The sequence below is a fragment of the Dryobates pubescens genome, chromosome 5 (assembly GCF_014839835.1).
Source record: "Dryobates pubescens isolate bDryPub1 chromosome 5, bDryPub1.pri, whole genome shotgun sequence".
NCBI classification, from domain to species: Eukaryota; Metazoa; Chordata; class Aves; order Piciformes; family Picidae; genus Dryobates; species Dryobates pubescens.
The window spans coordinates 35,764,875-35,791,243 of NC_071616.1; the positions used below are offsets into that span (position 1 = coordinate 35,764,875).

Below are 26,369 nucleotides of genomic sequence, written 5' to 3' on the forward strand. Positions count from 1 at the left end.
TTGCTCCCAGAGGTTCAGTCTCTTTTGGTTTTGTGTTCGTCAAAAGTAGATAATTCTTATTTATCAAGACCTTCTGGAATGGAAAATTGGCTCAAGCTCCCCAGCTGTAAGAGCTGAATCTCCCAATCTCCCTGGAGGTTTATCCCAGTGTAAAGGTACAATCTAGCTGCCACGTCACTGTTGAGTCTGGAGTTTAAATGGACACTCAGATAAACACCTGCTGCAGGCCAATACCCATCTGATTATGTTGTTTTCTTGCAGAAGATTTTTGATGGCTGTAGCTAATCTAGAATCTTCAGGGTGATAATTGGACAAATCGGTTTAGTTGGGCAGCCCATTCTGTGCAAAGCTAAGCGGAATTGTAATGCGTGACTAACACACAACAGCAGCCTGCATCAGAGCAAGATTTATGTGTAGCACAGGCAACACTAACCCTAGACACTGTGGGAAGACAAAAATATTTAACAGTTATAGACATGCTACTCCAACGTGGACCCTTTTCTGCACAACAAACACTGCTGTATTGACAGTGAAGTATGACCTTCGCTGTCTGCCATCAGATACCCTGAGATCTCATTGTTCTCTCTTTCACGTGTTCCAGTCTGGAAGCAAGTGAGAAACTTCTCACCCCTGATCCAGATGAACTGACTGAAGAACATCTGCCTGCTGTTAAACCAAGAGCCTAATTTCTGAGGAGAAATCTGGGAGGCTGTAAATCTTGTTCTCTGTCAGGTAGCAATAGTTGCAGGCCATGCCAAAACCCCCCACTACCTTTTTATAAAATTGCTAGGTGTTCCCAGCTCCCTAAGCTTAATTCTCAGCGTGCACATTGGTATTTACATTGTATGCCTCTTAAACTGAAACAAACAAACAAACAAATACCTGAAAAGAGGATTTCGTGGGGGTGAGGTCGGGAGAGAGACATAGATCCTTCGCGTTGGCATTGCCAGTGAACGGTGAAGAGATGGTCAATGGACTTCAAGCCAAGCACAGCAAGAGGGGAGGAGTGGGTCAGCAGGGCTTGCTTAGGAGTGAGTGAGCTCAGCTTGTGAAATGGTGGGCTTGCCCTCCCTGAGCCTTAGTGTTTGGGAGTGAGTTCCACGGGTTTGGTGTGCACCTTTGTGAAAGCACGCCTCAGTGCTTAGGAACAGTCTGGAAATGCGAATTACATTTAAGAATGATCAGGAAAGGAATAAGAAAGAGAAACCCCTACAGTGTCATATGCCTGCATGTGCAGGCATGCCCAACATCTCAAACTCTCTGCTGCTGTGATTCTTCATCTCAAACCCCACATGTTCCATATGTGACAGGGACACTGACTGCAGTCATATGTAAATTCTGGAAGACTCACAGGCATCAGAGAACACAGACTTGCTGGGGTAATCAGTTAAAGCAAACTGAAGAAGATTACTGAGTAGTCATCCCAGTATCATCATGTCAACAGTCATGTTGACCAGCGTTGAAGCACTGAAGCTACCTGAGCTCTAATTCAAAGCCATGTGGAAATTTTGCTAGGAAAGAGAGACTTAGCAGCTGGTAACTAGCTTCCCCTTTTCCTTTCCACTGAAGGCTGGTCTTCCCAAAGTGGCCCACATTTCCCAGGTCTCCAAGGTTCTTGCCATCTCGGCAGTTGCTCACGTGGCAAAATGTACTTCCTGTGGCTCTGCACATCTGTACATCTTTACATTTTCCAAATTGTATTTATTTCTAACTATTAACATGTGCAAGGATTTCAGTCCTTCTTGAGAGCTGTTGCAACATTTTTCTAGTGTTTGTTTTAAAAAAGCAGTTCAGTATCTAAGCCATTTAAAAGCTTCTATGACTTCCATCCTTCCAGCATATTCTTTCCCATGGAGATATTAAATAACATTCCTATTATCCATAACTTTTAAGCAACATGAGCTGCAGTTTCTAATGCGTTTCATTTTCCTCCTTTTGCAAAGGTCCCTGTCAGAACTGCTAAGTCTGGTAGGGGTTGTCTGCAGGGCTTCAGTTTTCATCCATGTGCTCTTCCTCAAAAGGGGACAACAACAATATATGAGAGTGTCTTAGTTTTCCAGTTCCTTCTTTTTGTCTCTACCTTTGCAAGTAAGTTCAGCATACAGAGCAAGACAGATTTAGTAACCAGGTCCAAAGGACCAGTCTTTCCTTGGACAGAAGCACCAGACTGTATCAGGATCTGCTGTGTAGAGGAACATCAACTTTATTTCTTCATTCAATAACTTGGACTACCAGAGCACCCCACTGTTGAGCCTCCACAAGACCAGGGCCACTCTGAGCTTTCTTCCAGTGTTTCTCATACAAATTTTCATTGTCTGACCAACCTTGCTTCATTTTTTTGTCTCTCTCTTCTCTACCTCCTCATTTTCTCCTTTCACAGGCTTCTGTGCCAGCTTCTGCTCTTTTAAGTGACTGATTGAAAAGAAGGAGGTGAGATAGTATTAATCTAGTGAAATATCTTAAAGCTACTGAGAGGATGTTTAGGGAACAGCCCAAGATGGGAACAGTAAAGGCAGCAAAGGTCACAGCTCTTCTAACTCTTGTCACAAGGTGAATATTACCATTACCATACATGCTGCAGTGCTAAAACATGTTAAGAAACTAGATAAGCAGTAGATATCTATTTCCCACTCCATATCAATTCCCCTGCATTCATGGTACCAAATAAAGTCTCTGTAGGCCATTAGGTTTCAACAGTTCCTAATCTGCTTACTACTTAAACACAGTGCCATAATTTGTGCCTGAAGTACTTGGGAGCCTCTGATCTGAGCACAGATGCTTTTAGTACAGCACCACTGTAGGCAAAGGAATAAAGACCAGTCCTAACAAAACAATTTGCTTCTCTTTGAAAACATTAGGAGGCTAAGTGGGGAAGAGATTTGCAAAACTGACTCATTGCTTCTGGCCTCAAGACCAGACTGCAGCATATATTTAAGACCATGAATGTGTGCTGAGAGATGGGAATATTTGGGCACTATTAAGAGAGCTTTCAGCTGATGAGTCACATGTTAGAACTGACTGAAAATCTAGGGGGAATTTTGGGTCCAATGACAAGCGGTTTAGCCTGCAGCAACTGACAACCTCTGAGGAGTTTGCTGCTGACTGCTCAGGCTCTCAGAACTTGGACATGATTGCTACAGGCACTAAGGAAGAGACATATTCAAGAGAATGAAAAGTTCTGTGGTTTGAAGGCAAGTTTCCAGGGAAAACTAGGTCTCCAAAGAAGAAGGATCAGAGGGAAGCAAAAAGAAGAGACTCCCTGAGGATGGAGGAAAAGGTCTGAAGGCACAGATATGCTGTCTTTGCAAATCTTGCTCTGGCTTCATGGGGAGGACAGCGTTGAGCTAATGCTTTTCACACAGGCTTATGAGAATGAATGAATGAAAATGCCTTTCAGCTCTGAGATCCCTGCACACTCACAGCAAGTTTACCAAACAGAAAACCAAAACTAACTTCTAGTTTGACTCTACAGAGCTTCCAAGCATACAAGGTGTTTTACTTTTTACTTAACTGGCCAAAACCATATGTCCTTCCACCTGCTAAGTTGAATGAGGTTATGTTCATTTTGTGTTGAGTCCAGATAACAAAAGAAAGACAAGCCAGGGCAGTAAATTGAGTCACTCACTCACCTATAGTCCACAAACCCAGTCTGATTGTGGTCTAGCTTGCGTACTAGTTCCCCAACTTGGACTCGATCCAGTGGGATGCTTGATTGCTGAGAGGAGAAGAGAAATGCTAACAAACCAAGGTACTTCTAAGCAGAAAAATCCTCCATATCAGACTATGGGCTGGTCATCTTTTAATAGGTAAGCAGATGGCCTGGATTATATATGGATGAAGAGATAGAAAAAACCCCAGAATGGTTGTGGGGAGACAGTTTTGCTCTTCCAGGATTCCAATAAGACTTTTTACCCCTTTTTTCCTAAAAGAGCATCATGGCTGGCTGACCCATTGCTGCTGATCCCAAGCACCATGGTGGTTTTGGCAGGAAGAGAGCTGTCTACTCGGTGTGTGGAGGCAAGGGTTTAAATGCCACATTTTCACTTTCCCATAGCAGTAAGACATAAGTATCTATCATGATCCTGCATATCTGTGGCACTCTGAAGGTGATCCTTTATCACTGATTCCATCTTCAGTATTTATTGGCTGCCACAGCATTTCTGTTGGTCTCATTCAGGGCTCAACCTTTGCAGTGGGTGAATTTAGCCTTTTAGCCTGAATAACATCAGCAGCAAGGCTGGCCGGTGGCTGTACTGCCACAGAGATGTTTCCCTAGAGCTAGCTGTACCCTGCCATCCTGGCTGTGCTTTCAGAGGCACACCTGCATCATGGCTCTCCGGAAGGCTGCCACAGGGATCTTCATGGTTCCATCCTTGTCAATATTCCTAAAAAAGTCCCAGAGCTGTAGGTTGTGCTCTTTCAAATATTTCTAAGAGAAACAGAGATAGAACATAGGCATAATCATGAAACAGGCACTGGTACCTGCCTCCAGCTTCCCCCCATTCTTCCATCTGTCACTCTACCTTTGCTTAGCCCATCACTGAGATACAGAGTCCTTAACTCCTTGTGCAGCCTGCCTATTGTCAGAACAAAATCCTTTTGTTCAGGTTAATCCCATTCTTCTCACTTATACCTCCTTCTCCTCCCCCTACCTTGAAAAGAGGCTCAGCAGTAAACCTGCATCTTCTGACAACTACATATGGTTATTTGTTCTTCATCCCAGCAGCCACTGCTTGGCTAGGCTGTCTAATCCAGAGACTGTCTCCCTGGGATATCTGATCACTTTAGTTGCTCTTCTCTCACTTCCTGTCTGTTTGAATAAGGCCACATCTGAGCACCATAATGGCTGTTAAAAACTGCAAAGCACGCTGGTGTGTCACTCGCTGTGAAGTGCAGCAGTGCTGTTTGGTGTAAGCTAACAGCCCCAGTTTAAGCTTTTGCTTAAATTAATCCGAATCTGTATATACAGAAAAGTCTTACCCGATTAGCTGAAAACTTGCACAGCAGCTAAGAAACAATGAATCTGGTAGTGCGAAAGTGTTACTTAAGTCAGCATTGCTCAAGTTCTTGCGTTGCCTTCCAGCAAGGGAGGACAGCACCATCTGCTGCTGTCCATAGAAATTACAGACCTAAGGAATTTCAATTTAGGCCAATATTCGCTTATAATACCATATCCTACTTGCATGAAGCACGTTCATTTTGATGCTAAAGCACCACTGCCAGTGAAGGGTTTTGTGAAAGTCAGCTATTGAGGTGGGCTTGTGATGATGATGGATAATCATTTGGATCCAACCTGAAATCAAATCAGTTTTACACAGCAAGCAAACATCTCATCAGATTCTATTTTTTTTACCCCCGTGCCCTCAGATTCCAAGACATTAGCTCCTCTGGAAAATGAAAGGATTTGCTTAGTCAGTCTGCATGGTCTGAGATATGTGAACATTGTGACAGCTTACTCCTTTCAACCTCCATCCTTCCAAGTGCTTGGAACGTGCACACTATGTGCAGTGGAGCTATGGGCTCCAATTCAGTAGCTCACCTGAATCACTTTCATGGGATTTGGATGCTGCTTGGGGATCTTGGAGATATGACCTTCGACCTCACCGTAGATGACATCTAGTTCAGGATGCATTTGATACACCAAATCCAGCAACTTGACAAAAGTTTCATTCACCAACACATTCTAAGAGGAATGTAAAGTGCAGTCAGTGTGGATGCCCAAAGAACAACAAGGACTTGTTTGCATTCACAAATTCATCTAAAGTCAACATTAACCATTCTGTCCTAAGGGTGGTGCTGCCTCCTATCTCTGCTCTTCACTTTCAGGAATCCCAAGGAAGCCTGACCCTAAAGATGTCTTCTTTTTAATCTTTTCCAATGACTGAGACAGAAAAGGGTCTACCAATTTGTGTAGAAAGTAGCTTAATGCAAGGTAGATAAGGAAGACTGGGGAAGAGTGTCTGGAAAACTGCCCAGCAGAAATGGACCTAGGGATGCTGATCAACATCTGGCTGAACAAGAGCCAGCAGCATGCCCAGGTAGTCAAGAAAGCCAACAGCATTCTGGTTTGTATCAGAAATAGCGTGGCCAGCAGGAGTAGGGAAGTGGTTGTACCTCTGTACTTGGCATTGGCAAGTCTGCACCTCTTATTGCACTCAGTTTTGGGCTCCTTACTACAAAAAGGACATTGAGGTGCTGGAGTGTCTCCAAAGACAACAAAGCTGGTGACAGGTCTAGAGAACAAAGGTTATGATAAGCAGCTGAGGGAACTGGGCCTATTTAGCATGGAGAAAAGGAGTCTGAGGGGAGACCTTATTGTTGTCTACAACTATCTGAAAGGGTCTGGTGTTGTACTGAGGTGTTGGTCAGTCTGTTCTTTCAAATGACAAGCAATAGGACAAGAGCAAATGGCCTCAAGTTGCACCTGGAGAGGTTTGGGTTGGATATTGGGAAAAACTTCTCAAAAAGGAGTTGTCAAACAGGCTAATTAGAAGCTAATATCTTGGGAAAGGCTGCCCAGCGAAGTGGTTTGGTCAGCATTCCTGGAAGTATTTAAAAGACATGCAGATGTGGTGCCTACGGACATGGCTTAGGAGTGGAGTAAGTAGTGCTGAGTTAGGGGATGGACTCAATGTTCTTAAAGGTCTATTCCAGTCTAAATGAACCTATGATTCTAGATGTTCATCAGGTAAACGTCTATACCAAAGACATTTAGTGTTAGGTGGTTCAGGTGATTCATGTTCATCCCTGAGACAGTTCTGGATAGGTCTCCTCTCCATTCAGTTGAGATGCAGACTGCAAGTAGAACAGTTAATGGCCAAAATGTGCCATAGAGTTCTCCAAAAATAGAAAAGTAAATAATAAATTATTCGAGGCCTAAAAGGATTTGTATCTCCAACAAGGTAGCTTTGTAGCTCAGAAAAGAAAGCTAAACCTATCTGAGAAGGGTCCAGGTGTCTCCAGATGGAAAGAACTTCGGTAAAGCTCTGTTTCATCATGTAACCCTAACAGGAAGCTCCAGTCAGCATACCTGATGTGTATTTTTTCCTGAGAATATCTAACAGAGTAGTGACAGCTCAGCATTTCAGAGCCCATACAGAATGGGCAGTAGCCCAGTGTCCTCATTTAGGATTTTGGAGTATTAGAAAGCAAGTTATCAATGCAAATATTACTGAAGTTACCATAATTTATTCTTCTACATTTAAGTGATGACAAATTTGCCTTTGCCTTGACTGGTCTTTTAAAAGCATGAATATGGTTTTGTTCATACCCATGCTGACAGGGGAACTGTTCAAGAATTTTGTTGTGCACATACTTAATTGTTGGAAATTTCCAGGCAGTTCAGGGAATTCTTCAAAGTTTCTGTTTTCTGTCATTGTGGGAGGTTCCCAATGCATTCTTGCAGCTTCTTGTTAGAAGCTGTGGATCCACTGTTCTTCAGATACATCTAGAAGCTTATGATCAACTGTGCAGGGAGGTCTTGATTGCTACAACTCACAGACAGTCTTGAACAAGCCTGGGTCTGGCTGAGTTTGCTAACTTTCATTCAGCTCCAAGGGTTTTATGGGTGCAGTGACTCTCTGAAGCTGTTCAGACATCCTTGCACTGTGCGCTCTAGCAGAGGGACCTAGTCCTGAGCTGATCTAGGTCTCCTGGCTGCCAGCTCTCTCCAAGGCTTGCCAGCCTGGGCTTAGTCCCATGAGAAAGTCAGCAGATGGCCAGTGCAGCCTCAGAAATAGCATAGCCAAAGCTCTGTGTCTGCCCTAACTGTGCTGGGGTCGGGTGGCACCTGGAGGGAGCCAGCTTGTGCATTTCTACATGTTTGACACAGTCCACAGTCCAGAAAAACAACACAGCAACAGCTGAAAAGCAACAGCATTTCCTTTCCTGCAGTGAAGGTGAAGACAGGCGTGTGCTGGCTGTTTTGATTCACAACTTCTATAAAATGTTTGATTGCCAGCACCTGCAAGCTGAACCCCTTTAAAGAGTAGCTTATGAAGAGAATGTGGGGAACAGTCATGCTCAGAAATGTTGTCAGAAGCACAAAACTATTGTTAAAATGTGCCTTTCTATGGCTTTGCCTTTGCTACTGCTGTCAAACCCATGCAGAGGTTTCACTTTATTTGAAATTCCTCTCACAGACACACTAATTCTTCATTTTACAGAAGTCACAGTATCACAGTATCACCAAGGTTGGAAGAGATCTCAAAGATCATCAAGTCCAACCTGTCACCACAGACCTCATGACTAGACCATGGCACCAAGTGCCACGTCCAATCCCCTCTTGAACCCCTCCAGGGATGGTGACTCCACCACCTCCCTGGGCAGCACATTCCAATGACGAATGACTCGCTCACTGAAGAACTTTCTCCTCACCCTGAGTCTAAACTTCCCCTGGTGCAGCTTGAGACTGTGTCCTCTTGTTCTGGTGCTGGTTGCCTGAGAGAAGAGACCAACTCCCTCCTGGCTACAATTCCCCTTTAGGTAGTAGTAGACAGCAATAAGGTGTCCCCTGAGCCTTCTCTTCTCCAGGCTAAACAATCCCAGCTCCCTCAGCCTCTCCTTGTAGGACTTGTGCTCAAGGCCTCTCACCAGCCTCGCAGCCCTTCTCTGGTCAAGGTAAGTATTTATCATTTGGGAAACCAGGCAGAAGTGGGTTTTGTTTATGTTTTCCTTTAAGTTTCCTAGTTTCTTAAAGGTTTAAAACAGTGTAACAGATCTTTGACGCTGTATATTTGCAAATACTCTGAATTGAAATGCAAGACTCCTTACATCACAGGTGGAATGAAGTCTGTCAGATGAGATGTTTGCCTACAAGCATTTGACTGGGATACTGAAATGTCACTGTAAATGTATGCCATTGACCATTTCTCTTGTGAAATGCCAGGTAATTCAGGCTTTTTGAAGAGCAAGGTGAAGAGAGCATCTGTTAATGCTAACGAGCAGGAATTCATAGTGAGATTAAGGTTGGACTGAGGATTCTTACTGTTAATTAGCCCCTGGCCTCAACATTTTTCATGTGCCTCCTTTTCAATAAACACATTTCAATAATTTCTTTAATTTCTCAGAATTTAGCTAAAATACTAATTACTCTTTCCAGGTTTATGCATTGTTTAGGTTATCAGGAGTAAAACCAGCAGAACCACTATACTGTAATGAAGTCCTGTACTCCCACACAGCCCATTTCAGTTTTCCTTTGCAGAATGACGCCTGACTCCTTGCAGATTTGGCAGAGAATTCTCTTTGATCTTAATTTATGCAAGAAAAATCTTCTGCCCTCAAGGAATGCCTGTTCTTCAGATGATCTCTGTAGAAAGTCTTCGATACTCTCAGGAGAGACCATAGATGAATGTTATTTATTCTGCTTTGGGTTGGTTAGTTTCTTTCTTCAATACAGCAACCACAGGACAAAGAAACACATCCAGATGTGACTTAAACACTCTTAAATTGCCCATAGACTTTTGTTTCCAGCTTGTTTCAGGTGTGAACATACTATTTCCATTCCAAGTCCCAAATCTAACATTTGTGAAAATACTCTCTCCTTTAGTGACAGTGCTCCCAAACACGGATGGAGTGCCCTGAGGCCCCTGACACCTTCTGTGACTGCTCCCATGAAACACAAACGCATGGAAGGGAGAGTCAGGAGTAGACTGATGTGTGCCCAGGTCTCTCCTCAGTGGTTGTCTGCAATGCAATGCCTGCCCTCACTCGGGAGCTCAGGAGGCATTTCTGGTTCTCCCATTTTAGAAGCAGCACATGATGTTACAACAGTATGTGTCATGCTTCTGACTTGCTATGGACTAGCATACTAACATTTGGACTCTTTTAACTTCCATACCAGCCTTTCATCATTTTTTCTGTTGTTTTTTTTTTGGTATTTTCCCCCTTGCATTTAAATTTATTATGATTATTATTAATAATAGTATTATTAGTACATTGGTTTGCTTTCAATGCCTTAAAGCATCCATCTACTCATACATACTGACAGGGTATCAAAGTACTTCAGAGTATCTAGGATCTTAGGCTACCCCTGAAGGGAGACAGCTCAGGTTATGAAGAGATTTCATCCTCCAGTGGGAATTCACTCCTTGTTCTTGTTCTGCTGTTGCAAAATGGAAGGGATTGAAATGTGATGATACTGTAGACACCTGTCTCTAGAGCTAACCAAAGGTCTAGAAGGGTTCTAGAAGGGCTGTCAAATTGTAGTCCCTTTTTATTAATGGTTGTGCATAAATGAAACAAACAGCAATTCTCAAAACAGCTTTGGAAGAGGGCAGCTCTGTGCTTCACCCTGTTCTTAAAAAAGTTTAGTGTATGGTCCTGGAGGTTTTCCAGCACATAGGCTCTTACTGAGATGTTGATCTCCTCCATCACGGAGTTTGGGTTCTTTTTAACAGATGTGACTAGCGCTGTGGCACCTTCCAAGGTCAGCGGATTATTTGCCATCTGTAGAAGAGACATAGATCCAGACATGGTGAGAGTGATGATTTCATGCCTGGCAGAAAGCATGCTGTACCCTCATGGATGACCCCTTCTTTCCATTCTTCAACAAGGCTGCAGTGTAACTGTGGTACATTTCAATGGTTTTGCCTGATATCTCTGTTGTCTCTTGTCTCTATCTCACAAAACTCCCAATGCAGCTTCCCAGTGGAGCTGTCTTCTCAGTTTCTCTCTGTCTCTTTCTGTGAAATTCCACGAATCAGATCCTGTGCATCTGCCACTCAGGAGTATGTGATGTGGGTTATGTTGAGTCACATGATGGGGAGAAGCTCTGGCAATGGGCTGCATTTGAATGTGTGCTTGCTAGTAGGGTGCCTCTGGAGGGCGTATACCCCCTGGGACATTTCCCACACCCTTGGCTCCTCTTGGCAGCACAGCAGATCAGAGAGGAGGCTGCTCAGCCTCTGGTCTAGCAATCTGACACTATGGGGTTGGCATTGCCATGTGCATCTCTTAGTGTGTGAACCTCACCTCACCCCTACCATGGACTTCATGTGCCTTCCCCATTCCCACTGTTTGAAATAAAACTTTACTGGTTAACACAGGCCAGCAGAAGACATGTTCTCCTTTAAGTCTTTGCTCCTAGGATGATCTGTGCAGCTACATAGAGAAGGAATGCCTTGGTATGAGCTAGCAACCTTACCTCAAGCCAGTTTAAGAGTGAGGCAAAAACCCACGTTTATTTACACAATCTGAAACAGAAGTCCCAAAGACTGGCGTGGTTGCAGCGATTTACAAGGATAGGGGTGTGCAAAGAGAGATGCACATGAACACTGTTAAAGATACCCTTCAATTGCCATGCTGCCATCATCAGGATCTCAGGATGGTGACATTAGATATAGCTGAGAATGCAGCTTGCAAGCAAGCTGACTTTTCTGAGCTGAATTCTTAGAGAATGATCTTGGATCGAGAAGACATGTTAGTTCTCAACCCTGAAGCTGGCTTGGCTGGTCATTAGCTCATCCATTCCACGATTATGGAATCCTATCTTACTAGAAAACAGTTTCAGTTTTCTTTTTTCAAGTGCTTCATAATACTTCTCTCTGTTAGGCTGTGCTGTGGCATTGCCCTGACATGGCAATGACAGTTGATCCTGTGTTTGGGTAAACTTAGAGCAAATCATGAACATACTGAGAAAGGCACACTCTTGCCCACCTGCACATTGCAGTGTGAACTGCAGGTTGAAAAGCACATCATGTGCATGTAGGTACCTTCACAATCACATTTTGTGTAGATCTGAATGCCTAAGCTCTCACCTGACTGAGATGATGCATGACAGAAACAACTGCTTTGGGGTAATAGTGGATGTGGGGTTATGCCAGCCCAGACCCTAGGGAATCTTTGGGGGGAACAGTAGGTGCTATGGAAGAAATTCCCAACATTTTATCCACTCTGTACACCTTCAGCTCAGCACAGTTTCCTTCCAGTTCTAGTTCAGACAGGTCGCTTCTGTCTTCTCTCCCTCTTGACTCTGATTTTTCTACTTCCTCTGTTTATTCCTTCAGCCCTGCCTGGGCTTTAGTTTACCTTCAGGATTTTGAGATTTCCATTGACTTCAAGGCCCTTGCAGAGCTTCTTGGCTCCATCATTGTAGATCTGGTTGTTGCTGATGTCCAGGTGAACCAGCACATTATTGACTTTGAGAGATTCTCCTAGGGCCACTGCTCCCTGGTTGCCAATGCCATTCCAAGAAAGGTTGAGTATTTTCAGTGCACTATTGCTCTTCAGGGAGAAAAGAAGGATATTAGCTACTGCATGCCCATCACCTGTACCACTCTACCTTGGTTGCCTGCCTGAGACAGGAGCATCCCTTAAATCACACTCAGGCAGCCCCAATGAATCCAGCATCTCTGCAATGTCACCAGGGTCTCTCCATCTATGTAAGTCACCAGACCTAATCTTTGTTTGAGTCTTTCTCCTGGTGTTGACTGTCACTGTCAGTAGTATGAGACTTGCTAGAGCTACTGAATCCTGCATGGAACTCAGGGATGTGAGTTCCCAGTAATTATTTCAAGCAAATAACAACTGCACAAGGTATCACAATGACTATGGTCATTCCTACCCTCAGACCTGTGCCCAGCCCTACTGCCCCGTTCCTCCTCAGATGGTTCCAGCTCAGGTCCAGAATCTCCAGTCTTGTGTTGATGGCTAGGAGAGAGAAAGTGGGATGTTAGCTCATGAAGAGTGGTCTGAATACAACTATTGGTTTACTTACAGACTAAGAGAAAGTTTGCTGGGGATTCAGGATTAGCCTTTGTTGACTGCAGTAGGAGGAATCTGTATTTACAGCATCTTTGCTGTCCACAGCACCCAAAGAACAGAGAATGGGCTGTGTATCACAAGCAGGAAGGGAACACAGGGTTTTTTTTTATGGCTTAATCAAATAATAAGTTGTGAGGGAGGAAGGTAGAGAGAGGGAGTATTTCCTATATTAATAGACACTGTCTGTTTTTCTCACTGTGAAAAATGGCTGGGTTCTCCTGCCACATCTAAAATACACACGAACTCACTTTGCATATGTTTGATTAGCAGGAGAGAGGAATTTGGCTTCATATGGTAGCTGTGCCGAGCTGTATATGTGCCAGTGCCAATTCACATGCATAACGCAACTCGTGGTGTAAGTTCTACTTAGAGCAGGGTAAGTGTGAACTCATTTGTGTCTACTGTGACACTGAGAAGGGGTAGGACTTGCTGCCAACACTTGCATCTCATTCTCAGAGAGAATTTCTCATCCAGATTTTCCATGGATGGGAGGTTGGGTGGAGGCAGATGGTGAGTTAGCAGACTTAAAAATATTCCTTTAAGAAACAAACCATAGAAATAACAGATTCTGCAGTAATCTCTGCTGCTCCTGCCTCTAGTGAGCTGAAAGGAAAAGGGCTGTAAGACCTTTAATGTCGGAGAGGTATTTTTCTAGGCTAGGAAGGTCATGGGTTTTAGCACTGATCCCTACATTGCCTACAGGCTTGTCCATGGCAGGGACACAGTATCTTGTTTTCATTGATCCATCTTTTAAAGAGGTGGAATGAGATACACATCAGTGGAGATACTGAGCCATGAGAAGGAAAGTGTTAATTAAACTGAAGGCACTGAGTTACTGAAAAGCTCAAGGAACACTGAATGCTCACAGCACAGGCTTGTGGCCATTATGGTAGCAAGTGTGTTGGACATACTGAGGGAAGAGGAGCTGTCAGACACTCATGCAAATCTCCCAGCGCACTACTAGCACCTGGGATTACTGTAACTGTGTTACTTGCTTTCCCTCTCCAGGGATGCTAGCATACTCTGGATATTGCTTTGTTTGAACAAAGAAATTAAGCAGCTTAATTTTATTTCTTTCTAATCTGCTTCTTTTGCAGCTGTTGTGCAGTGGCTCAAAACATTAGGGTTTGGGCTGCTTAAGAAAAATGTAATCACTCCTGAACTTAGTAATCAAGAGCTTAAAACAAACAAGAGTTCTGATCTTATTAGATTTTAGTAAAATGCAATTTTCTGATTTATACTCCCTGAGGGACTTCTCTTTCAGCTCCCTTCTCACTGACACATACTGCTCTGTTACGGTGGTCTCTCTTTTTGCATTTGTGTTCTGATACATCAGTCATAGTTGCTGTGGTCACCTGTGGTGATGAGGGTGAGCCTGTGGACCAGGCAGGAAGCTTGAAATCTGGGCACCCTGCCTTTTGTACTACCCATCAAGTCATGGGTCATTTTTGCTGGAGAAGAAAATATATGTCCACTGAGCTGATGCCATCAAGGCCCCCAGTGCCTGTACTCCTGGCTTTGCAGAAGTCATAAGTTACCAAGCATCTGTCCCAATAGCTGTCCTCCCTTCTCAGAGAAATCATTGTGGCTGAGGTCCAGATCCTTCATTTGGTAATTACTCTAAAGAGAGACAAATATGCAGAAACAATGAGATCTTCCAGGCAGCTGCAACCAGTTGCCATGCTAAAGCCCCCACATGAGGATGAAACAGAGGGGTATCGGACACATGGAAATCCTCAGTGCATGGGGGGATCAATCATCCTCAGAGAGACTGGGGCACTCAGTGTCCCAAAACTGAGCTTTATCAGAGATACAACATCACAGTGACTACCTTCTCAAAACAGCACAACCAATGGAACTTTGTGTTACACAAACTCTCCTCACACAGTTCAAGTCTGGCCTGCAACACATCCTGCAATTCTGTCCCTGCCCCTGTTTCACTCCCACTGTTGTACTCTGAACAAGAGCACTTTCTGTTACAAGGTTGAGACCTTGCTTCAGGACAGCTTCTGGTGGAGACAAATAATGCAGGGTCTTTGAGACAGGAGCTAACCAGAGAAGACAAGCATCTCATTTTTACAGGAGAATTGCAAAGTGGTATGAATTTGGGTCACTTGTGCTTTTTGAAATGTGCTTGTCACTCAGATGTCATTCTGCTGTTCTGTTACACACTCCTGAAGGTTTCTCAGCCAGACTCACACAGCTGTCCTGAGAAAATGTTAACACAGTCCATGCTGCTCTGTGTCCTCCCAACCTCTCTAATTTCTGAAGCAAGAGGCACTTAGCAGAATTATGCCAGGAAATATTATGGCCATTGCCAAGTGAAACCATATGAAATCAGTGGCAGTTTCAAGATGGAGAAAGTCATTACACAGCCAGGGCTGCAAAAGGCCTTGGATTTCAGGTAACTCACCATTAATGCCTCAGCAAAGTATGGTGCAGTCTCCTCTCCAAAATTGTTTCCTGGGGAAGAAAAAAGTGTTAACAGTGTGCTGATGTCTCCCTTGGTGCTGTGCTGGAGTCTGCAGGAAGCTGTGCTTGTAGGGAACCACCAGTTAATCATGGCCTATACCTGGCTGTAAAAAATTGGTCGCTATTCCACCTCACTGGAGCAGAATTATCCCAAGATGTGGAATACACTCCAGCAGTCTAAGTTTCTCCTGAGGGACTGGTTTTCAGAGGTGCTGAAGGCCAAGCAGTCCAAATATTTAATCATGTCATTATAAATCTAGATTTCCACTGTTACTCTGAGTTCCCATCAGAGACAAGGCTGAGAGATTAATTTTGCCCATAGTCTGACTAATATCCTCAGCATGAGAGACTGGAAGGAAACACATTATTTCACTTCCACTGCCATCATTGTTTTGTGTTTACTGCTCACCTGAGAGCCGAAGAGAATGGAGGCAGGACAGGTTATCCAAAAGCAAATTGGTAATGGCTTCAGCTCCTGCTGTGTCTAGATGGTTATTGGAGATGTTCTGGAAGGAAAGAAGGGAGGATGAGAAGTATGAGTCTGAAGAATGAATCAGCTTTATGTCTTCTTAATGACCAAGATACCAAAGGGATAATGCAAGACAAGCAATATGACAAGTGTCAGCCAGACAGGAATTAACATCTCTCCTATGAAGGAAGACTGGGAGAACTGGTGCTGTTTAGTTTTGAGATGAGAAGGCTGAAAAGGGATCTCATCAATGTCTATATATATCTGAGGGATGGGTATCAAGATGAAGGTGACAGGCTCTTTTAGGTGGTGCCCAGTGACAGGACAAGGAGCAACAGGCTAGAACACAGGAGGTTCCACCTCAACATGAAGAGGCACTTATTTATGGTGAGGGTGACAGAGCACTGGAACAGGCTGCCCAGAGAGGTTGTGGAGTCTTCTCTGGAGACTTTCAAAACCCACCTGGATGCATTCCTGCATGGCCTACCCTAGGTGATCCTGGATTTGACGATCTCTGGAGGTCCCTTCCAACCCCTAACATTCTGTGATTCTGATTCTGTGAGATGTTTAAATCTGTATCCTTCCTAACATGAACAAAGTCCTAGAGCCATCAGTTTCACATGGGTCTTTGTCATCAGTGAGCCAAGAGGCATTTGGCCAAGAATCTTTTCTTCAATGCAAGACAGATCCCATGGCCTATCAAAATGTACTTTTTATACCCCAATTTCAGATTGAAGGAACATTCCTACTAGTTCATATCTGAAAGTTTTGCATTATTCTCTTAATCTATTTAGAGAAGTTTCCCCATGTCATGTTGGAGAAGGAAAATTTCTGTGTTTGTTTTGGTGTTTTTTTTTTCTGTTGGCTAAGAATGAACTAGAAAGACTTAGTTATGGTAATTATTTTCACATCTGCTAATGAAGAGAATGGTTTCAGACTCACCAGACTGCCACCACATGCACACCTGCTCTTCAGAGCTTGTCTTTTAAAAAAGGAGAGCTGCATAAAACATCATGACTTTTGGGATGTGAATGTTTTTGCATGAGAACAATGGCTATTTGGTAAAAATTATAAGGCAATGAATTGTTTTTCTTTCAGACAACTGAACTTGGGGAGCAATCATTTTCCTTATAAATTAGGTCGAATTGGGTACCAGTTCTTGAAGGGTAGAATTTGCTCGTAGCATCTCTGCTATGCAGATGGCTCCTTCTGCCTGAATGCAATTGTCTTCCAACTCTAGATGGGTGACAGTTGTGTTGGACTGGGAAGAGACAAAGGCAAACAAAAACACACAAAAAACTGCTGAGAAGTTATGAAGGGGATGGCTTCCTCAGTTCAACAGACGCTGGTATTTCCTCCAAATCTCAGAAAGCATTACAAGTCCTGAGCAGGATGGTGATCAGGGGATGTGACATAGCCATGGCAGTGGGAATTGGCATACAAAAGATATGCTCTTTATGGAGAGGTTTTGAGTGGGTAGGACTTTCTGCTGCTTTCTGCTAGCCTGGAGACCTAGATTCAGATTCAAGCCCCAACTCAGGCATCTTCAGCCTGTCCATTGGTGAGTGTAGCAGAACCCGGAGGGCAAGATAATCCCTCCAGCCCTACCTCTGTCCCTGTAGGAATTAGGAATACTAAGGACTTGTGACTCAAGAAGGAGCATCAGTTTGTTCTTGGATGTAACTCCAGCAAAGACCAGCAACTGCCACACAAGGTTTTCCTGTGTAGGGATTTAGAAGCTCCTATATATAGAGGTTTTCTCCCACGCTGTATACTCAGTAATGACTTCCAGGACTGAGAGTGGGCTAAAATGCCAATTGTTCTGGAAAATCTTACTTGCTACTCACCACCAGAGCAATAGCAATGGCTTTGGCACCTTTGGGTCCTAGACCATGGTGGTTCAGGTTTATATAAGGCTTGGTCATGTTCTGAATAAAGTGTGAAACAGGCACAACCTCCATCAGCCTGCATGCTTCCAAGTACAGCTCTGTATCTGTGATGTCTGCAGAGGCCTTCTCGGAATCTATGGAGAAAAAGTATATTGATGAGTGGTGCATTCAGGTCCTCCTACCTCTTTAAATAAATTAAATAACTTAAAATTATACAATACTATGCAACAACAGTAGGGTTTTACTCTCAGAGGGTTATTGTCCCCTGGCTCTCCCCATCCCTTTACTCCAGACCTCCAAGAGTTAATAAATCCTCCTTGCTTCTCCACTTGGCATCCAGTGACTTGCTGCATCTTCTCACCAGTCTGCAATGTGACTAAACCTTTCTTGGTGTAATTGAGAATTCCTGACATCAGGCAAAAACATTTAAACCTTTTTTTTCAATTTTAATTGAAGCACACAGCTGATACTGCCAGCAGAGCTAGGGCAGCTCAGAACATTTTGGCTTACAACCAGCAGAAAGAATCCTAGCATTCTCATCTTGGCCACTGGGTGTTGTTGACACAGCTGCAGTGAGATGTATCAGTGCAGCTGGAGGCTGTATTTCCACAAAAACCTGTCATTTGGAATTCCTTCATCAAACCCTGTACTTAGAGCTCATATTTCTCCATGTTGTTATATGCATTCAATGGTCTGACCTCAAGACAAATGCCCCTCTCATCAAAGCCATTTTCCAGTTCAATCTGAGGCCTTTAACAAAACAGTCTTTTGTTCTTGCATTCTTATGGGTTTTGATTTTCCTTCCACTTATAACAAGTTTAAAAGTTCTCATCCTGAATTACAGCAAATTCTACTGTTAAAAAAAACTGAGTGCAAGACTTGTTTAGCCAGAGTTTAGCCTGACTTCCCGAGGCAGAAGATAAGAGGAAAGCAACCAGAAAAACCTATGACAGTTGTGGCAAAGGTTTAGTACACAAACTGCAGTTGCTATGCAGTGTTTCATCAGGAGTGCAGAAAGAGGGCCTCAGTCCTATCCTTGGTTTCAGCTGAAAGGGAGAAGCTGCCGCTGCCCAGGCATTGGGCTGGGCTGGTTGTGTTGGGTTATTAAGGACTAGAGGAGAGAAAAAGGAACAAAGGAATAGTTATGGTGTATAGAAAACAGTGAAAGGAAAATGCTTGATTTCAGAGGGAGAGCTCTTAGAGGGAAATTCATCTGCCTTCACCTTTATCAACTGCCAGGTAACATGTGGCTGTCAGGACTCTGTCAGGGTTGTGTCCTCTGTCTGCATTTTGGATATATACCAATTGGAAGGTACAGTTCTGACTGTAAGGGAAAGGCTAGTGAGGGCAGATGGTCAGAAAACATTCACCTTCAACCTCTAGGTCGGTGTCAGACCCTTCTGTGGTCTTCTTTGCTAAGGCATCAGTCCGCGACACAGACTCCAAAGACTCATTGATTTTGGACATCTCTTCATTCTGATCTGTCATGAAACCAAACAGATTCATTTTGTCAGTGTAAGGCCAGCAGAGATATGATTCCCTGGATGTGACAGACCTCCCACTGTTCTCACCAAAACCTGTGTCCCTCTTCAACATGCTGTGGAAGCATTCCTTCCCCAGCCCCACTTCACGTGAACCGCGCACTGTGGGTTGCATACAAGTGGTGCTGACCCTAGTGGGCTCACTCTGCAGCTGCAGATCTGCAGACTGGCCATGGCCTGGCAGCTATTGGGAAGAGCTGTGCCCAGATTCTGTAGCCCATGTGTGGGGGACTTTCAGTTGTCCTGCATTAGCTCTTCATTCCTTCATGAGCTGCCTTTCTCCCCTTTCTTAATTTCTGAGCCCACCAGGAAAAGCAGATTTTCTTTCTTCATCCTGTTTCCCCACAAATCCATGCTAGTTCCTTTTAGCTCTCCTGAAGTGACTCACACTTCCTCAAGGAACGGGCAGGACACCATTGCAATCAGTCACATTGCAATCAGACACATTGCAATCAGTCTGGGAATACTTTGTATTACTCCTCAAGCTTGGCAGAAGAGAAAGCATTTGAATGCTACAGTATATTGGAACTGAGTGTAACTAGATGATATGGCTTCTCTTGCCTACAATTCATAATGTATTTTAGAGTGAGGGAAAGAATTTGGGAAATTCCTTTTTTTTTTAATAAATAATTGCATTAAAAAATAGTTAAGAGTAATTTTGACAAAATAATTTCTGGCTAATAGCATAACACTGCCCTCCACCCCCCTGACTCTGAATCTTTCTTTTCATACCCTGTCATTGCTTTTACCACCTTCTTCCCATACTCATTATTTCCTTTTAGAGCTGCAGGCTATTGACCTTGTAAATTTGTACCCTTCTTGGATGTCACAGCATTGACATGTGACATGGAGCTTGCAGTTTGGCTGCTCATTCAGACCTGTGTGAGGGAAAGACTGGCCAGCTGGCACACACGTCACTGCATTTCAACCAGTCCTACAGCTACAGCTGCAGCTCCTTCCTTAAGACCTTTCCTTCTGCCAGACTTTATTTGTTCAAATGATGGGTTTACTTGCATCAGTTTAGTGTGAGAAAGACAAAAGAAAGAGTAAAAATAGGTCTAAATCCTATGTAAAGAACTCGTGGGACAAGCAGAGCCACAGATTCGGGACATTATGACAGTATCTACCGATCTTCTTTGTTTAATAGTCCTACAGTGCTGGACATCCCAATAGAAATATACTTCCTACTCTGGAGAACAGAGTAGGAATGCTGTACAAAACCCATGATAATAATCTTGATTATTGGTGTTACAACCAGCACAGTGGAAAGTGATGGGTCTGGAGATGGCTTGTATTAGAAACACTGTGGCCAGCAGGAACAGGGAAGATGATCATTCCCCTGTACTCAGCACTGGTAAGGCCATACCTCAAGTACTGTGTTCAGTTCTGGGCTCCTCACCTCAGGAAGGATATTGAGGTGCTGGAGCATGTCCAGAGAAGGGCAACGAGGCTTGTGAAGGTCCTGGAGCACATGACCTACAAGGAGCATCTGAGGGAACTGAGGTTATTCAGTCTGGAGAAGAGGAGGCTGAGGGAAGACCTCATCACTTGCTACAACTACCGGAAGGAAGTTTGGAGTGAGGAGGGGGCCAGCCCCTTCTTGATGTGAAGAGACAGGACTAGTGAAAATGGTTTCAAGCTGAGCCAGGAGAAGTTCAGGCTGGATATTAGGAAATACTTCTTCACTGAAAGGGTTCTCAAACATTGGAATGGGCTGTCCAGGACAGTGGTGGAGTCACCATCCCTGGGGGTGTTCAGGCACCATCTGGACCTGGCTCTTAGGGACATGGTTTAATGTCAGTCCTTCAGTGCTGGGTTGAAGGTTGGACTGCATGATCTTTGAGGTCTGTTGCAACCAGATATATTCTGTGATTCTGTGAGACTCCTTTATCACCTTTCCCTTCTCCAGGTGTCAGGGCTGCAGATACAGCTTTGTGGTCATCCTGCCTCATGCATGGCTTGTACAAGTCATGAACCAGGTGCTAAGAGGAGAGTTCACTCTGCATTTTGATGCATGACTTGTGAGGGATATATCCAGAACACTGCAAATCCCTTGTCTTGTGCTAGGTTAGCAATGCCTGATCTCTGGGATGTTGCTTTATGTCCTCTCATTTGTTTTGTACAAATATTCATTAAATCACACCAGCAATTTATACTTCAGCAGCTCTGTGGTGTTGAGAAAATGTTTCTTATCTTTTTCCGAGCACTGCAACAAGGTCCTTGTTTGTGCTGCTGAACTAATGAATTAGTCTCTCTTAGAAGTGATTGATGTAAAGGCCAGATGAAGATTTTAATAAATTGTTCTCCCTCTCTGCCAAGATAAAATCTAATTGATATGTACTAAGGAATTTCATCTGTGAAAGGAAGGTACCAAGGTTGTCTTCACTTCTTTCATTCTAAACATCTGGCATAAGAAGTACAAGAACAACAGCTCAGTTGGGGCAACTCATAACGTGAAACATAGCATTTTGCAGTATGCAGACAAAAATATACCACTGTGAATGCTCAGATATAAGCATTAGTTAACATCCTCTAAGGAATCAGTTAGGTGCAGTGCTATGCCAAACTATATGGGTATATTAATTTGACAGTATTAAGTGTTGAAGGAATCGCTGAGGAAAGAGCTATGAGACATGATTTTGTATCCAAGCAAAGTATTTAGCAATTAATACAATATCCTAAATGTTGTCATTTATTGAAAAATGGAGAATTTTGTTTATTGTGATTTGGAAAAAAACCTGTGTGTGCCTTGGCTTGATCAGGTAATCAAAGGTATCAAATCTTTATCTCCTAAGTCATGCCACTGGGGATATCAAAAGACTTCTACAGAAATGATAAACAAATATGTTAAGATATTTGTGGGATTTTTTTCCCCCTCCATCCTAATAGAAATAATTCAGACAAAGAAAAAGGCAAAACAACCAGGCATTTTGACAACTTCTTCCCTCTGTGTCGTAGTTTGGGCTGGGTGCCCTCTGCTACAGGGGTGTTTCCTGTGTCCAGAAGTCCATCCCAGTGGGTGGACTCAGGAAATTAGGTATTTCTACCATAATCCCTTGCACCACTATAAATTTTGCGGTGGGGTCTGGCACTTCCTCTTTCCTTCCCTCTCCGAGACTTGGTAACTGGGGGAGAGATCTCCCGGCCATGGGCCTGATTGGGCCCAAGGCCACAGGGGGATGGGCAGTCTCAGGCCTGGCCAGCTGAGACTAGCCCAGCAGAGGGAGGGGGAAGAAGGAGCCCTGGGGGTTTTGGATGCACCCTCAGGTGGGGTTTGGAGTCTTTCTGGGTTTACTTTGGTTTCTTTCTTGTCACCATGTTTCCTTTTGTGCACACTCACTGTTCTCTATTTAAACTCTCCGCTACTTTTGCAATCAGTTTGTCTGAGTCGTTATTTCTGCCTGTGGTGGGGAGGGGATCTGCCCCAACCCATTACACTCTGGAATAAGGAAGGATTAACAATTATACTGTTCTCCTGGTACTCTCAGTCAAACTGAGCCATCTTTTTTACCTACAACTATTTAATTCAATATGTAAGGGAAAATGACAACCAACTGTCAACTGATGAGGTACTTCCTGGTGATAATATTTTTAAAGTTAATACTGTCAAAACCCCGTAAGAATTACTAATTTAAATATTGTTGTTTGGGCTTGATAGCAGGTAGTTAATTTTGTCTGATCACACTTAAGTAGTGAAAGTTTCAAGAGTTTCAAGAAAGCTCATTTGCAGAAAAGCTATCTGAAAGGGACTAATCCCCAAAAGGCAATCAATTATTATTTCAGGATCAGAAAAAAAACACACCCAACCAGAGCCACCTCTACAGAAAGATGAGAAAGGATATTTAGAGAAATGTCATTTTGAAACAAGGGAAAATATCTGATGAAAGACAACAATCATTATGGAAAATTCTTACATAACACTTCATAAGTTCTCTTTACACTCTGTTTAAATACAGAAAAACAAGAACCAAAGACAGAAATTGTCCTACATATCTGACTACCTTACAGCAACTACATTATGAAGGAAAATCAGAAATTGATTTGTAATGACTGACAGACCAAAGGAGGCTTTGAACTTTGAGAGGAACTGTTATGCTAAGCTAGGAAGTCAGGCCAAAGTCCTGTGAGCAGACATGGACCATGACTCTGCGATGTACATACACTGCCTGAGCAGCTATTTCACAAAACCTTTGTTCCCTCTATGCCCTGCCTGTCCTGGGTGATGGAAGGCTCAGACATAATCTGGTCTCACAAGGTGCCAAGCTCTGACATCTCCTGTGGGCATTAGGGCCATCTGAGTGGAGCTGCCTGCAAGCTGGTACAGGCAAGCGCAGTTCTGATGCGTTTTTCCTTCCCAGCTGCTGCTTGACAGCAGCTTGTATCTGGGCACCAGCACCCTGGATCTCTGTTCACCAGCTTTCTTCTCATTGCTGTCTGGCCTCAGGAATGACAGCCTTCCCACCTTGTAATCAGCCTGATGCAACAGTGGTTCCTCTTGGGTGCTGGTGATTTTCCTTTGGCTATTTCTGACTATTTCTGAAATAAGTTTCCTAGTAACTAAACACTGCACCTGTGTCCTTCTCAGACTCGTTCTCCGTGTCACCACCAGGAGCAGGTTCCCTTGCTTTTTCTCTTCTGTAAACAAGGAGTTCACAGCCACCTCCTAGACCTTGTAAGTTCCTCACACCTAAATACAAAAAGCACTTGGCTAAAATGGAAACATCACTGGGAGGAATGGTCCCACTTCTAAGGTCTGTGTTCTTGATTTATACTGCTTATGAACAGGAGAATCTAATTTCCTGCTTGCAGGAACTGGCAGGTGTCATGAGAAAGCCCTGTGGAGGCTGCAGCTGCCCTGTCTCCCCGCCCTGTCCTTCTGTGACCTCACCTGCACCTTCTGACTCCAAGGGGTGACATACAGCGTTGGAAACCCCATGGCTCTGGGATCCCATTGGCTCTTGATAACTGAGAAGAGAGCAGCTGTGGTTTTGGCTGTGAGCCCCGACCAATGTATCAGAAAGTCAGGCCAGGCTGCTGCTAAGAATTCTGCTCTCCTTTGAGTTCATATTCCAGTTTGTGCAATTTCATGAGAAAGTCAGACTGCAGCAGTTGCAGTCTGAAAGGAGATGAGGGTAGAAGGAGTGTATTCACTGCTTTAGTCTTGAACGGATTCAGACATCCCTACTGCCAAATTTCCAGCACAGTCTGTAGTAAAGTGTGGCTTATAAACTTGTCAACACTTAACGGGGCCTCAAATCAAATAATCATTTATCCGCCCGACTACTATTGGTGTGTAAATTGGTCCAGTGCTTATGATTTGACATTATTCATATAGAGGGCTTTGTGACCTTTCATAAGGGGCTAAACACAAAACTGCAATGGAAGAGGCTTTCTGATAAAAGTTGAGCAGAACTAATACATACACTCAGAAATCTTTCCATGATGGATGATGCTCAGTGAACATAAGCTTTTGTGCAGTTTGAACTTCATGTAGCCCACACACTGTATAATGTGGGCTATACAGAAGGGAAGAAAAAGTCCATTTTCCCAAGGACAGAGTATTTTTAGCAGCTTCATTCCTCAAGTCCTGTTACATAAACTTCTGAAGTAGTCCAGTCATTAGACCCCATGGTAGGGTTACATTTGGATACAGAACAAAATGCTACAAAAGCCAGTGGAAGGTCTGACCCTTAAGCAGATGAGCATTGCCAGCTTTGATTTTATTGCCAATGTTTGTAAATATTTTTTCAAGTGTGGGGCCAAACAACTGTGGCTATCCAGAGACTTGTTTGTGGTATCAGCTAACATTCCTCTCAGATTTCTAATTATCCTGGTGTGGGTTGGTTCGAAAGATACTTTCTCAGATCTTTTTCTTTCAAAGATCAGCCTTATTTTAAATGCCCCAGCCCTCAATGTTGCAGATCCCTCCTCGGGAGAATATCCTTCATGGTTTCCAGAGGTTTGCTTACTGCAGCAGAAGATGGGAGACCACATTCCAGTTCTGTGCTTTACCAGAGACTTATGTGAGATCTGAGACAAGTCACTGTGTCTGTAGTCCGTGGTGTTTCATAACCAGGGATCTGAAAAGGAGACTGGTGGGATTATTATCTATATACATTATAACATTAGTTCAGATCCCAGCTGTGGACATCCATTGTGCTAATCACCATAAACAAATAGGGTAAGAGGCAGGTTGTCCCTCAAAAAGTGTTTTGTGTAAGTATAACCCATGAGACAGCAGTTGGTCATCACCAAGGCAGCACTAGTCAGCACAAGAGGCAGTGATGACATGAGTCTTGACTTCATCGTAAGTGCTCATCTTAAAAGATTGGAGTTTGGGAAAAGGCTACTGAGACCACGCATTAGAAGTGTGTGTTTTGTGTAAAAAGTTGTAGCAGGGCTCAGTTTGGTCTATTTGCCTTTAGATGTCGTATACATTTGAATGTGGCACCAAGTAGAAACGTTAAAAATGTGGTCTTCAGCCAGGACTTCTCTTTGCATATGAAACTGTCTGGTTTCAACATGTAACAAGTCTTAAGTTGCAGAGGCCACAGCATGTGCATACCTAGGTAAGAGGGAACCATTTTGCAGATCTGTGATGACCTGTGTGCCGCACACGCTCCCGACAGGTATTTCGTCCAGGTCAAATGTTTTTTGTCCAAACAGGGGCTGCACTTTGCAAAACCTTGACCTATCAACTGTGTTGGAAAAGCCTGTGCAATTATTAACTCATCTGGAGTAAACAGAGCTTTATTTGCTTGGTGGCCTTCCAGGGGAAAAAAGTAACCTGGACATTTTCATTTCTGTGTGGATTGCTGGAGAACAGGGCACGAAAGCTTCAGTTTGAAAACACAAGTTTCAGGGTGCTGTAGAGTAAGGCTGACATCACTCTGCTTAGGGTCACAACTCGCGACCCGTCAGGGCACAGCAGTGCTGCCAGGCCCGGCCCTGCCACAGACACCCGAAGGCTGAGGAGCCTTGGCAAGGCGAGGCCTCGGCTACGCCCTGTCTGCGCCCCGGCTGCGCTCCTGCCCCACAGCAGGGGTGACGGGGCCGCTCCACGTGCCTTCCGCAGCCACCCGGGGGCGGGTGGCCCCTGAGCAGCGTACTGGGAGGGTCAGACCCGAGCCGGCCTCCAGCCCTGCGGTGTGGCGGCGCGGTACCGGCCCGGCGCGGTAAGTGCCTGCGCGGCGGCAGGGGCTCAGGCGGAGGCCGCGCCGCAAGGTCTTTGCTGAG

General features: G+C 44.0%; 1 protein-coding gene across 1 annotated transcript in view; it reads right to left on the reverse strand.

The window, feature by feature from the left end:
• LRRC74A (leucine rich repeat containing 74A) overlaps positions 1–24,069 on the reverse strand; it is a 63,337-nt gene extending 39,268 nt beyond the window's left edge. The window contains 16 exon segments of the mRNA XM_009909386.2: positions 2,358–2,412; positions 3,630–3,715; positions 4,322–4,429; positions 5,540–5,683; positions 10,351–10,446; positions 12,028–12,222; positions 12,563–12,648; positions 14,301–14,382; positions 15,176–15,225; positions 15,644–15,740; positions 16,857–16,964; positions 17,551–17,726; positions 18,963–19,073; positions 23,704–23,754; positions 23,757–23,796; positions 24,022–24,069. Of these exon segments, the coding sequence (XP_009907688.2) occupies positions 2,358–2,412; positions 3,630–3,715; positions 4,322–4,429; positions 5,540–5,683; positions 10,351–10,446; positions 12,028–12,222; positions 12,563–12,648; positions 14,301–14,382; positions 15,176–15,225; positions 15,644–15,740; positions 16,857–16,964; positions 17,551–17,726; positions 18,963–19,073; positions 23,704–23,754; positions 23,757–23,796; positions 24,022–24,069 (1,533 nt within the window).
• Between the last annotated feature and the right edge of the window lie 2,300 nt (positions 24,070–26,369).